General features: G+C 34.6%; 1 protein-coding gene across 4 annotated transcripts in view; it reads left to right on the forward strand.

The window, feature by feature from the left end:
* Elp4 (elongator acetyltransferase complex subunit 4) overlaps window positions 1-13,044 on the forward strand; it is a 205,347-nt gene that overhangs the window by 14,654 nt on the left and 177,649 nt on the right. For all 4 annotated transcript variants that reach the window (XM_027422316.2, XM_027422314.2, XM_027422315.2 and 1 more), the window contains exon 3: window positions 6,745-6,866. In XM_027422316.2, the coding sequence (XP_027278117.1) occupies window positions 6,745-6,866 (122 nt within the window). The remainder of the gene's footprint in view (window positions 1-6,744; window positions 6,867-13,044) is intronic.

A 13,044-nucleotide genomic window follows, 5' to 3' on the forward strand; every position in this document is an offset into this window, starting at 1 on the left:
TCTCTGTGAATATACGTTTACAGCATTTTGCCAGTGACACATTAACTTGACTAGTGATGTTGTACTAAGTCTTGAAGTCACCTGTTTCGTGATTTATTCACTGACCTTTGAATGTCTATGCAAATTTTAGAATTAGAAACCTACTGAGGATTACCACTGGGATTCCATTAATTATGTAGGTCAATTTATAGATTTTACCCCACCCATAAATAGGATTTAGCTCTCTTCCGAAGACCTTCAGGATGCTTCCTATTTTTTAATAGTGAGATAGTTCATGCACATATTTTGGTAAATATTTTTAAAGGTTTTTGTGTTTAGGGGATCATTAATATGGTTTTGTTTGGTTGTTTGCTTGCTTTCTGTTTTGTTGGGAGTTTTGTTTGTTTGGAGGTTCTGGGGCGCATTGCATGGTTTCTAGTTGGCTTGATTTTGGTGTTTCACATAAGCTAACTCAGAAGTCACTGTATAAGCCTGGCCTACCCTCAAGTTCGTGGCAGTCCTCCTGTGTCAGTATCCTGAGTACTAGAATTACATGGGTGAACCATCATGCCTAGTTTGTAAGTGGAATTTTAAGGCCATCATTTTTCTAAGGTTTGTGGCAAGTATATAGGAGGATAGCTAATTTGTAAATATTGGCTTCCCACTTTGACTTACTAGTTTTACTGATTATTTGTCAGATTCTTTGGTATTTCCTGTGTAGTATTTGTCTTATGCTGTAGGTTATGTTCCCTTTTATAGTCTTTATTTGTACTCTGTTCATGAGACTTGTGAGTCTGTCCTTCTTTCCATGATGTCTTGATCTGATTTTGGTGATGGATTTATACTTCTATTAGGATGGATTTGGAAGTATTTCTCTCCACCCTGCCATTTGTTTCTAGAACCATATATTTGGATTGATATTTAAATGTACATAATGATATGTATCTTTCTAGCCTTTCTCTCATTTGGATATACAAATAATAATGGTCCAGTAAATTTCTTTCTTCTCACTTTTTTCTGAGCTTGTTAAGTGTTAGAAACAGTTTTTACAATAGTAAAGTTTCCTATGCCCGAAATGAATATAATTAGTTTTAAATATGAATTTAATTCTGTTTCCTAGTTTCCTATTTTACCATATTTGGTAACTTGAAAACTTAAATGATTTTGTCCTATTTTTGGAATTTTAAGAATTTTACTATAAAGTTGTTCAAAATATTTCTTCTAATACTTTCAATATTCATAATATCTTTAGTGGAATTTCCCTATGTCATTCCCAGTTGAGACAATTTGTGGCTTATTACTTTTTGTTCTTTATTAGCCTAGTAAAAAGATTACCAGGTCATTGATCTTATCATAAAATAAATTTTTTATGCACTGATATTTTTCCTCTCCATTATTGGTTCACACCAGTTTTCCTGTGTTTCAGTCATTGAAACTCAGCCTATAAGCCTGGTCTTGTGTTCTTTATGATGCTTTACCTGGTCCCCCAAACTCTTCATATGTTGTGCTTCTATAATTATTAGGTTAAAATCTTTCCCAATTTCCCTTTTCACACATTTTTGATCCACAGTTAACTAATTAGAAAGATGTGCTTTGATTCCCATGTTCCCAGTCTTTGTGGATCATATTGTCATTGAATTCTTTCTTGTTTATTTCACTGTAGACTGAGGGTATCAGGGAAGATATCCTGAAGTCTCTAGAGAGTTGGTTTCTGTGTTCGAATGTTATCTAATCTGTCTGAGTGCACATTAAAGATGCATGAGAAAACAGCATACATGTAGAGTATAGTCCACTAGAAAAGGTTGATGATACCATTCAGATTTCGTTTCTTAATGACTTGTCTCTGTAGTTGTACTGTCAGTTCCTTTAAAAAGTTACAGTAAAATGTTCAATTATAACTTGTTCATTTTTATAGTTTCTACTTTTGTGTTGACACTCTCTTTTTCTTCACTTACTGATACTTTATTTTTTCCTTTGCTACTTTCACATGATGGTAGTAGGTACCTTGAAGTAGTTATTGTAACTCAACATCTGATTACATTTACAGTCAGTTTGTACATTTCATTTTCTTTGCAGCTTATTCAGAAAAATGTTGAGTTAAAAACTACTTGTTGTAAATAATGCTTTATAGTGACTCTGAGCTTCATTACATCATTTTGAAGATTTCTGTTTGTTCTGTTTTGTTTTATAGAAATTAACTAGCCTAAATTTAAATTATGAGCTCTTAAATATTCAACACAGCATGAGAAATTTCTGCACAATTTTTCAAACTTTCACATGCTTGTTTTAGCCTGATTCCCTAGTTTCCCACGTAGGCACATAGGGTAGTAGTTCCTTTTCTATCTCCTGTGACCAAATACCTGATAAAGGTGACTTAAGGGAGGAAGAGTTAATGTTTTGGCTCACAGTTTGGGCTTATGATTTGTTAGGACAGGAAAACATGGCCAAGCACGTGGCTCTAACTGTGGCATTTGGAACCATTAAACTGCTGATCTCATGGAGTCTACAATCAGAAAGCAAAGATGTATGCTGGTTCTCCACTCACTTTCTCCATTTCATTCCATATGGCCCTGGCCAACAGGATGAAGCCCCTCTACTCTTCAGTTAAAACTCTCTAGAAACCTCCTTTAGACACACCCAGAGGTATATTCCCATGGGAATCCTAAATCCAACCCAAGTGATGTGACCATGGGAGACCAGTTCCCAAATCTGCTCCAGGGTAATAAAGAGAATACCTCAGAGTAGCAGGGACTTGGGAAAGATTCTTATCTGAGGGTTGCTACATTTTTCTACCTGAGGCAAAACACACACTTTCTGCTGATAGCTTTAAAAAAAAAAAAAAAAAAAAAAAAAAAAAAAAAAAAAAAAAAAAAAAAAAAAAAAGAACAAGCACATGCTATCCTGATGGTAACCTTCTCTTTTACTTCAATTTAAATAATCTCTCTTTCTCTTTCTTGACAATCTCTCTTTACATGCATACATGTCTCTCCTGTTCAATTACATATTTCTATATTCTATATACATCTCTTTCACATGGCTACACATCCTTCTTTTACATATGTTTTTCTTCTACATCTCTTTTCTATACAGCTTCATCTTACTTGCCTCTGCACAGTTAACAAATCTCCACACAGCCACAGCTATACATCTCATTTACATAGCTCTCTTCTCATACAGCACTTTATACAGTTCCCAGTGCAGCTCCTCTACATAGCAGCAGCTCTTCCATCCAGCCCTCTCTCACACTCATATACACATCCTTCTCCATTTTTCACACACTCTTTCCTCGCTCATTCACTCTCACGTCTCTCTTCCACAGCAGCCTTCTGGACATCCTTACACAGCTTCTTCCTCTACACCACTGCTGCCTCTATCGTTCTCTTTTTTCATCGCCACTGCTTCTCTGCTGCTTTTCCACACCAAACTTTGGACAATTATAAGTGATATTTTCAGACCCATTCTCAAAACACATGATAAGTAGTGTAGTTTCTCTTAGGCTAGCAATGTCAAAATAAACCATGCATGTAGCTCTAAGTTGGTGAGGAATCCCAGACAGTAAACAACTGGCTGAATCTTGAGGTTGGGGAGTACGTATGTGCAGACTCAAGTTGCTTCAAACTCTGACCTTTTTTTTTTTTTTTTTTTTTTTTGGTTTTTCGAGACAGGGTTTCTCTGTGTAGCTTTGGAGCCTATCCTGGCTCTCGCTCTGGAGACCAGGCTGGCCTCGATCTCACAGAGATCCACCTGCCTCTGCCTCCTGAATGCTGGAATTAAAGGCATGCATCACGAAGGCCCAGCCCCAAACTCTGACCTTGAATCAGTAAAACAACACCTGTGAAAATGACCTTGTATGTATCTCTAGGGGCAACCAGATATTGTCTCCAGGGGCAACCAGCCTGTTTTGAATCTGCTCTGAAGTCTAAAGTTAGCTGTCTGTGTAAAAAGGTGTCTTTGTGACTGAGAATCCTGTGTTAGTCTGAGTATGTAAAATATCCTAATATTATTTCTATTCATCAAAATTATGCAGATAGTAGAAATCATCTTTCTGACCAGTAGATGGAATATTTTCATGAGATAAACACAGAAGCAGTGGGGATACACCCAAAGCTGCTACTAGGGAAGAAATGAAGTTGTTAGGGAAGAAATGAAGTGACAACTCGTGAGAGAAATTATAGACAGGAACAACTGGTTTCCACAGCCAATGACCCCATAGTCTTCCAGATGGGGCTTTCTACCAGGGAATCATGCATCTAGTAGGTTGACCTGCTGAACAATAGTTGTCACCTGCTGTATTCCCCCACAGCCCTTTGCAAAGTGACACTGAAGATTAACATCGCATGTAATTTACTAAGTAGCTAACTATTAGTCACAATTTACTTACTTACCACTTAATTTTTCTTTTTTTTAGCAATTGTAAGATATCACTGTTTTATTTGATTTTTATGCTCAAATCCAGGGCCTTATATGTGCAAGTAGCCACCCTACCATCAAGCTAGATCCTCAACACTTTCAAGATACTTCTATATTTTTATAATTATTATTTGTCATTGATGTATAATCATTGTACATAATGCTGGATTCCATAAGGACATTTTATACAAGTCTATTAATGTATTGTGAACATATTGTTCCTAACCCTCTACTCTTCCCATTTTGCCTTCTGCCAGTCTCCTTCACTCCCTTGGATAATTGGCACTTTAACTTTCATGTCATATATACAACCATGAATGTGTCTATTTAAATTCTAGGATATATAGTGGGACAAAACATGTATTTGTCTTTCTAAATCTAGCATAATTACTAAGTGTGATCATTTCTAGTTACATCTATTTTCCTGCAATTGGCATCATTTTGTTCTTTGTGCCTGAATAAATTCCACTGTGTATGTATGTAGACAACATTTTCTTTATCTATTCCTCTGTTGACAGACTAGAATGGCTCCCTACTTTGGGTGTTGTGAATATTGCTTCAAGAACCACCCATGCATAAGTGTTTCTATGATATGTAATAGTCCTTCAGTTACACACACACACACACACACACACACACACACACACACACACACACACACACACACACACACACACAAAGTGGAGTGGTTAGGTCATATGGTAGTTCCTCACCAGCACTGGTCATTGTTTCTTTGCATAATAACTGCTAGTCTGATGGAATGAGATGAAACTTCAATGTGCTTCATTTTCATTTCTTTGAGGGCTCTGGGTATTGTGTCTTTTTCATGGGTTTACTAGCCATTGCTACTTCATCTTTTAAGAACTGTTCATTTCTTTAATCCATTCATTGATGGTGTTGTTTGATTTTTTTGTTGTTGTGTTTTAGTGCTTTCCTTAATTGTATGATTATTGAAGATTCTTCTCCCATTCTGTAGCCTGTGCCAGAGCTTTTTAATTCCATAAAATTTTATTGTTTGATTGTTGGTATTATTTCCTGAATGACTAGAATCCTTTTCACAGTTTTTGCCTATGCCTCAAATTTGAAGCATTTTAAAAATTTCAGTTTCTTAATTAGGTTTACCTAAAGAATTTTATTATTTATGTGTGTGGATTGTATGCATCTTCACATGTTTGCATGTGTATGTAGGTGAGAGCCCACTTGTGAGTGTGTCTGTGGAGTCAGCATTTGACCTTGGGTATCTTCATCTTTTGCTATAGCTCTTCTCTCTGAACCCAGAACTCATTAGTTTTTCCTACAGTAGCTGGCCCGGCCTGGTCCAGGACTTCACCTGTCTCTGTCTTCACAAACGAGAATTACACTCACATGTCAGCACACCCAGTTTTAACGCGAATGCTAAACTCAGATCCTCATGTTTGCACTTTCATGTTTAGATTCATTTAGTTTTTATCTTCTGACATTTATATTTTTTTAAAAAAATTCTATTTCGGGGGCTGGAGAGATGGCTCAGAGGTTAAGAACACTGACTGTTCTTCCAGAGGTCCTGAGTTCAATTCCCAGCTACCACATGGTGGCTCACAACCATCCATTATGAGATCTGGTACCCTCTTCTGGTGTGCAGATATACATGGAAGCAGAATATTGTATACATAATAAATAAATAAATAATCTTTTTTTAAAAAAGCAGAAGTAACAGAGAAAAGAAACCCCTTTTTTAAAAAAAAAATCTATTTCCTTACTCAATTTGGCATCTAAATTGTTAATTCTCTGTCTCTGTCTCTGTCTCTCTCACACACACACTAACGCACTGTGTGTGTGTGTGTGTGTATTTATCTGACCTTATGGGACATCTTAGCAGGTAAGCTTCTGTCATCAATCTTGACAACCTGGATCCAATCCCTGAGACCACCATAGTGAAGGAGAGAACCAATTCCTACAAGTTGTCCTCTGATCTCCAACTGTATCCTGTGTCATGTATATGTACACACACAATAAAATATTTAAAATTTTTAAATCTTACTGAAAGAGAGCAAGGAGAGGTATATGGAGGAGAAGTGATGTAATTCCAATCTAAAACAATAAAAAATAATTTTGAATAATTTAAATCTGAACTCTTATACATAAACCTCGAAACTTTTTGGTTTTCAGAGTAGTATAGTAGTTGGAGAGTGATCTTTGGAATAAGAAAATCTGTATTATGAAATCTATGTTTTGATTGTTGTAGTTTCTCTGCAGTAAGAAAACATAATCTATTCCCTTATATCACATACTTGTTTTAAAGAGGAAAAATGTAAAAAAAAAAAAAAAGTATATAATTATACTTGGATTCTAATATATTTTTGTAACTTTTTACAGAAGAAGATAAATACAGTATTTATTCACCTTTGCTCTTCAAGTATTTCCTGGCAGAAGGAATTGTCAATGGGCATACTCTGTTGGTTGCATCTGCCAAAGAAAAGCCTGCCGACATTTTACAGGTATGGAATATAGTAATTCAACATACATTTTTGAATGTTTCATGAAAAGAAATTATATACAATCAAGACATTTACTTACAAATTATATTTAAATACATTAATGGGAGCTTTTGTTTTTCTGAATTAGGGTCTCACTCTAGACCCTGGCTGGCTTCAAACTAACAGTAGCCCTTCCCCAGCCTCTGGAATGCTGGGATCATAGGCTTGATTCACCATGCCTGACTCTTTTTCTGATGGTTTAGTTTGGTTTGGTTTTAGTCTTACTGTGTAACCCAAGTTAGCTTTGAACTTGAATTTGCTCTCCCATCGTCTTGAGTGCTGGGATTACAGGCACTCATTACCACATAAGGCTAAATGTGTGTGTTGCAGGAGGGGGATTGTTGTTGTTTTATCTAAATGAAAAACATGATTTTTACCAGTTTTGTTTTAAATTAATGTTGCTAGAGAGTTTCTTTTAATCAGAAGTAAAAAATATTAATAAACTATTTAAAACTAAACATAAATTATTGAAACAGACATCATTCATGTTTAATAGCAAAAATACAACAATTAAAAGCTCAGTTTATATTGTTCACTGAAAACAGAGGGAAGCATACTCTTTTACTTCTAATTGATTTTCTCAGTTGGACGCAAATCATTTTTTTTTCATCGTAACTGCAACTATATTTAGGCAGATTTTCCAGAACCAAACATTGCTTTCACACTCCTACAATATGAAGTAATTCATAAGAATTCTGCAAAAACTTAACCATATTGATTTTCACTTCTTAAATAAAAGTGTAAGAATTAAGTACAATGTGATAAAGAAAATAAATAAAACTGATGCTTTCATATTCTGGTGTTTTTTGCTACTTTGCATTGTTCATTTGTTTGGTTTTTAGTGTTTTTGAGTTAGGGTCTTTCTGGTATGTAGTTCTGGCTGTCCTGGAAGTCGATATGTAGACAAGGCTGGCCTCAAACCTGAGATTGAACTCATGGAGATCCACCTGGCTCTGTTTCTTGAGTGCTGGGATTAAAGAAATGTACCACCATGCATAACCCTGATTTATGATTTTATTTAACATATGCAGAAGTAAACTGGTTCCAAGTCATTAAAATATTTGGCAGTTTTACTGCAAACATTAAATCAAAGTTTTATTGTAAGCCTACATAAAGAAATGTAAATGTTCATAGCAACATTGCTATATGTAGTTGGTAATGTTCATTGAATTCACTATAATAAGAGAACTCTGAAAATGTTAGCTAGAGAAAAATATCTTCAGTGTGTCTGGAGGTGTATCAATAAAAGGACAAAGATAGAAATCAGAAGGTATAGAAATTACCAATACTTGTCATTTGATAGTCTTTTCCTTTGAGAATATCAGAAGTAACTATTTTCCAAGTAATAAGCAATAATGATAAGGTATATGATCTATGTGCTGTATTTTTTTCTTAAGGCAAGAATGTTTTTGACCTTTTAGAGACTAATTTTGACTTGTGGAGTATTTAATTCCTTTTTCTGGAACAGGACCCCAATTTAAGCCATTAATGATCTGGAGAAGTTTCCTTTTAGCACATAGTCAGGGAAATTTCAGGTGAATGTCATTTATTTTAATCATCTTTCCATTCCTATGACACATTACTTGAGATAATCTTTAAATGCATAAAAGTTGCTGGAGAGATGGCTCAGTGCTTATGAGCACTTACTGCTCCTGTAGAAGAAAAGTTTAGTTATCAGCCCCTACATCAGAAGGCTCGCAGCTGCCTATAACTGCAATTCCAGGATGTCTGATATCCTCTTCTAGCCTCCTTGGGCACCTGTATATACGTGGTATATATAAATTCATGCAGACAGGTACACACACAGATGCACATAAATAAAATACATTTTTTAAGTGGAAAAGTTAATTTTGTCTCATGGTTTGAGTGTTTTCAGTCCATGATCCCTTGGCCTCATTGCTTTGTGCTTGTGGCAGAGCATCATGGGGAGATACATAGTGTCTGCTCACCTCATGGTCTCTGGGGAGCAAAGAGTGAAAGGGAGTTGAGGTCAGAGTCCCAGTTTCTCTTTTAAGGCCATTCCACTGCACACCTGAGCAGCTAACTTCCTTCCAAGAAGCTGCCTTCTCGTAAAGGTTTCATAACTCCTGATAGTACAATAATAGAATGGTAACCAAGCTTTTAAAACATAGGTGTTTGGGGCCAACTCCAGACCTGAAGTCTAACATTATTTATAAGGAATTGATAGCATAAAATATTAATTTTCAACATTAGTCAATGACAGCAACAAACTTCTACACTAAAGCATAAAAGGTACTATAATACTGAACTTAAAACTAACTTGATTCTTTCATAGAGCCCCCCCCCAGGTATTTTTCTATTCAATATATTCTCCATGAAGGCAGAGCTTTTCTCTGTTTTATTTACAGCTATAATTTTGCTGCATATTATAGTGTGTTACATGAATGCATTTTAATGTATTTGAATACTGTAAGGAAATAAAATTGTATGTTTGTAATGTTCAATTTTAGACCTGACTGGGCCACACAGTATCCAGACACTTGGTCAGAGATTTTCTGGGGATACTGTGAGACTATTTTTGGATGAGATTAACATTGAAATTTTTTTTTGTTTGGTTTGATTCGGTTTTTTGTTTTGTTTGTTTTGAGGTAGGGTTTCTCTGTATATCCCTAGCTGTCCTGGAACTCACTCTGTAGAACAGGCTGGCCTTGAACTCACAAAGATCCACCTGCCCCTGCCTCCTAAGTGCTGGGATTCATACCATGCACCATCACTTCCCTAAGACATTGAATTCTTTTATGCTGAGTGAAAATGATTTTTTTTTTTTTTTGGTCTAGTATGATTGCACTTTAACCAATCTGTTGAAGGCTGGAACAGAATAAAAGGATTGATTATCTTAAGGAAGAGAATTTTTTGATATGACAGTATTTGAACTTGGACATTATCTGTTTCCTGCCTTCTGACTTAATTGAAGCATCAGCTTGTCCTAGGACTCCAACCTGTCAGCCTTCAGAGTGGAATTACACCTTCAGTTGTCCTGACCTTGAGCTTGCAGACTTGACTCTTCAGACCTTGAAAACTCACTCTACAGGGCTTTGGAATTCGTCAGCCTACAAAGCTACTTTGAGCCATCTTCTTGCAATAATCTCTTAACATATTTATACACACATACATGTGATATTTTAATTTTAATATCTTAAAGCATTCTTTGCTCTAGGCAAGCATAAATAATTCTTTTTTATTTCCATTTTTTAAAATATGCGTTTATTTTTATTTTATGTGTATTAATGTTTGCCTACATATATGCATGTGCACCATGTGAGAGCCTCATGCATACAGAGATCAGAAGAGAGTGTCAGTTCCCTTAGAACTGGAGTTGCAGAAGGTTGTGGGCCTTCATATACATGGTGGGAACCTATCATGAGTCTTCTTCCAATGTTGCAAGTGCCCTCAACCACTGAGCCACCTCTCCAGCCCTCTTCCTTTGTTTTAAAGTTGTCATTATTATTATATTTTCGGGTTTTGTTCCTTACCCCAGATTTACTGAAGTATAATTGAGAAGTGAACATGGTGTATATTTACAATTTACAATTTACATGAGGTAGGTGTGTGTGTGTGTGTGTGTGTGTGTGTGTGTGTGTGTGTGTGTGTGTGTGTGTGTGTGTTCATGGTGAAATAATTCCCACATCTATCTATGACCTACCATAGATGCCATTGTTAGTGTAGTGAGAACACTTCAGACCTCTTTTACCTTATGTATACAATGTAATTTTTTTAGCTGTAATCTTGATGCTCCCAGATTTTACTCACAGCCAAAAATTTTGTATGTTTTAACCAGTATCTCCCTATTTCTCTCACTATCTAACACCAGGTAATCACTGTGTTACTTTCTGATATAGTGGGTGTTTTGAAGTTAGGAGTGTGTTCTAGTGATACCATATTCTTTTCCATTTAGAACATTTATCAAAAATATTATATGTTGCCACAAAGCCCAGTGTTTTTAAGCAGTAGCTATACTTTTAATAAAACATGAAGATTTGGTACTTCATTTTGTAATTCTTTTCTGTATAAGTAGCTTAGAACAAATCATTATAATTTAAATGCCAGTTTTGTTTTCCATAATTGAATATTTATCAATATATTCAATAGACCATAAAATTGAATGTATTGGATTTAGAGAAGAAACTATCACATAAAAAAAACTGCAACAACCATACATGTAATGAACTCAAATAAAAACATGGTAGCCACACAAACACCTGCTCAGTCAAACTCTGTACATTACATTGAATTTTTGTGAAGTTAGAATGGCCACTCTAAAGCTATGGAACTTTGCTAAGGGTTTACACTTCTAAATTTACATTTCCAATATACATTTACCCACCAGGAAAAGAAAAAACTATGCCATGGTTGAACGTAGAAGAAAATTAGCTTTAAGTACATTTTATGCCAGCCCCGCCTATCCTTTCACTTGCCTCACTATTGGCCATCCAGCTCTTTATTAGACCATCATATGTTTTAGATAGACAAAGTAACACAATTTCACAGAGTTAAACAAATGAAACATGAAAGAATGCAACACATCTTTGCATCATCAGAACAATGTTCTATAGCATAAACTAATGCAACATACCTTAAAATAATTTGTTACAACACACGTACAATAATAATAGAATTATTTCCATTTATAGTAATAACATTATTTGCTTTTAATATAATATCTTTAGATTAGTATTCAAAGATTGCTTTAAATAGTATGCATATTTAACTTTGTGCTACAGAAATCCAATTATTCATTGGTTCATTAAAACGTAATCTGTGTGCTTATATTTAATAAAGCTCTATTATACTTAATTTAATATAGACTCCTGTACTCAGTTAGATTTACTAAATTTCCAGTCATCTCATCTTATATTTCTTATGTTTGATAATGGGAAAGAAGCAAAATTCGATTTTAAACAAATGGTATTCTCCTTTCCTATTGCAAATTCTTATTTTAATCTATGAATGTTTAATGTGGTTCACCTAGTATTTATACATGTTTAAAATACAATGGATTATATTAATATGAGTGCCAAATATTTAAATTGTTCATGTATTTCAGTATATCTCTGAGAAGAATAAACAAATAATTTTGTAGTATAAATTGATATGCTGAATACTGATACAAGTGAGCAGATTTTTTTTAAATAATATTTTCTTAGAATTTCAGTATGTCCAACACAGTTATCATTTAGGATTTCATTTTTATCAAAGCATTCAATAATGAGTGACCAAAATCAAGGTATTAGCAATGTTTAGAAATACAGTCCAAGAAAAATAATGTGGTAATTGCTTAGTTTTAATTTCTCAAACCTAAAACCAAGCAAATATTTCTGGTCGAAGAAGAGGGGAAAGACAGTCTCATAGACCATAATTATCTTAAAACTATGTAACTGAGAGACAAGTAAGAGATAAAGGCCTCATCAGCTGCCTAAGATATATTATATAACCACCCAGCAATTTATCCATCATCTTTTGAGAACATATTCATGCCTATTGTAGTCAGAGCTCCTCAGGAAACCAGCATTAAGATGTAGTTTTGAGAAATTATACCCCTTAGAAAGCCCTATAGAACAGTATATGTAGAGTTGTTAAATCCATAACAAACACTCACTGTCAACTATTGTTAACTTGTATCCAAAAGAATTTTCTTGGTAATCTCAAATGCAATAACTGAGTACTGCCCAAGAAAGTTTGCTTTCTATGGAATGTTTCCTGAAATAGTAAAAATTCTTTTTTTAATTACAGGTATTTAAATATTTAGCAGTAGGTGTTTTCATGTAATAAAAATAGTATGTACACACAAATATCACTTTGAAAGTTGAAGATACTAGTATTTTATATTACATTCCTTTTATAAGCTTAGCAGCATTTGTTGATATATCTGTGGAATTCAAGAAAATTTTCTGAAATAAGTGCTGTTACATTTATAGCAAGGGCAAAACTTTGAAATCAAATCAAAACTTTGATTTCATACATACTGCTTGTTAATGCAGTATCTAATATCTAGAACAAAGAGTAAAACCTTTAATTTGTTGCATTAAATTTTGACTTGGTTTTATATGCAATATTCCCTGTCTTCAACATTATCCAGGATGCTTCAGGCAAGTTTGAATGTTTTTAAATGTGTAATCAG

This window comes from Cricetulus griseus, chromosome 6 (assembly GCF_003668045.3).
Source record: "Cricetulus griseus strain 17A/GY chromosome 6, alternate assembly CriGri-PICRH-1.0, whole genome shotgun sequence".
In the NCBI taxonomy this organism is placed as follows: Eukaryota; Metazoa; Chordata; class Mammalia; order Rodentia; family Cricetidae; genus Cricetulus; species Cricetulus griseus.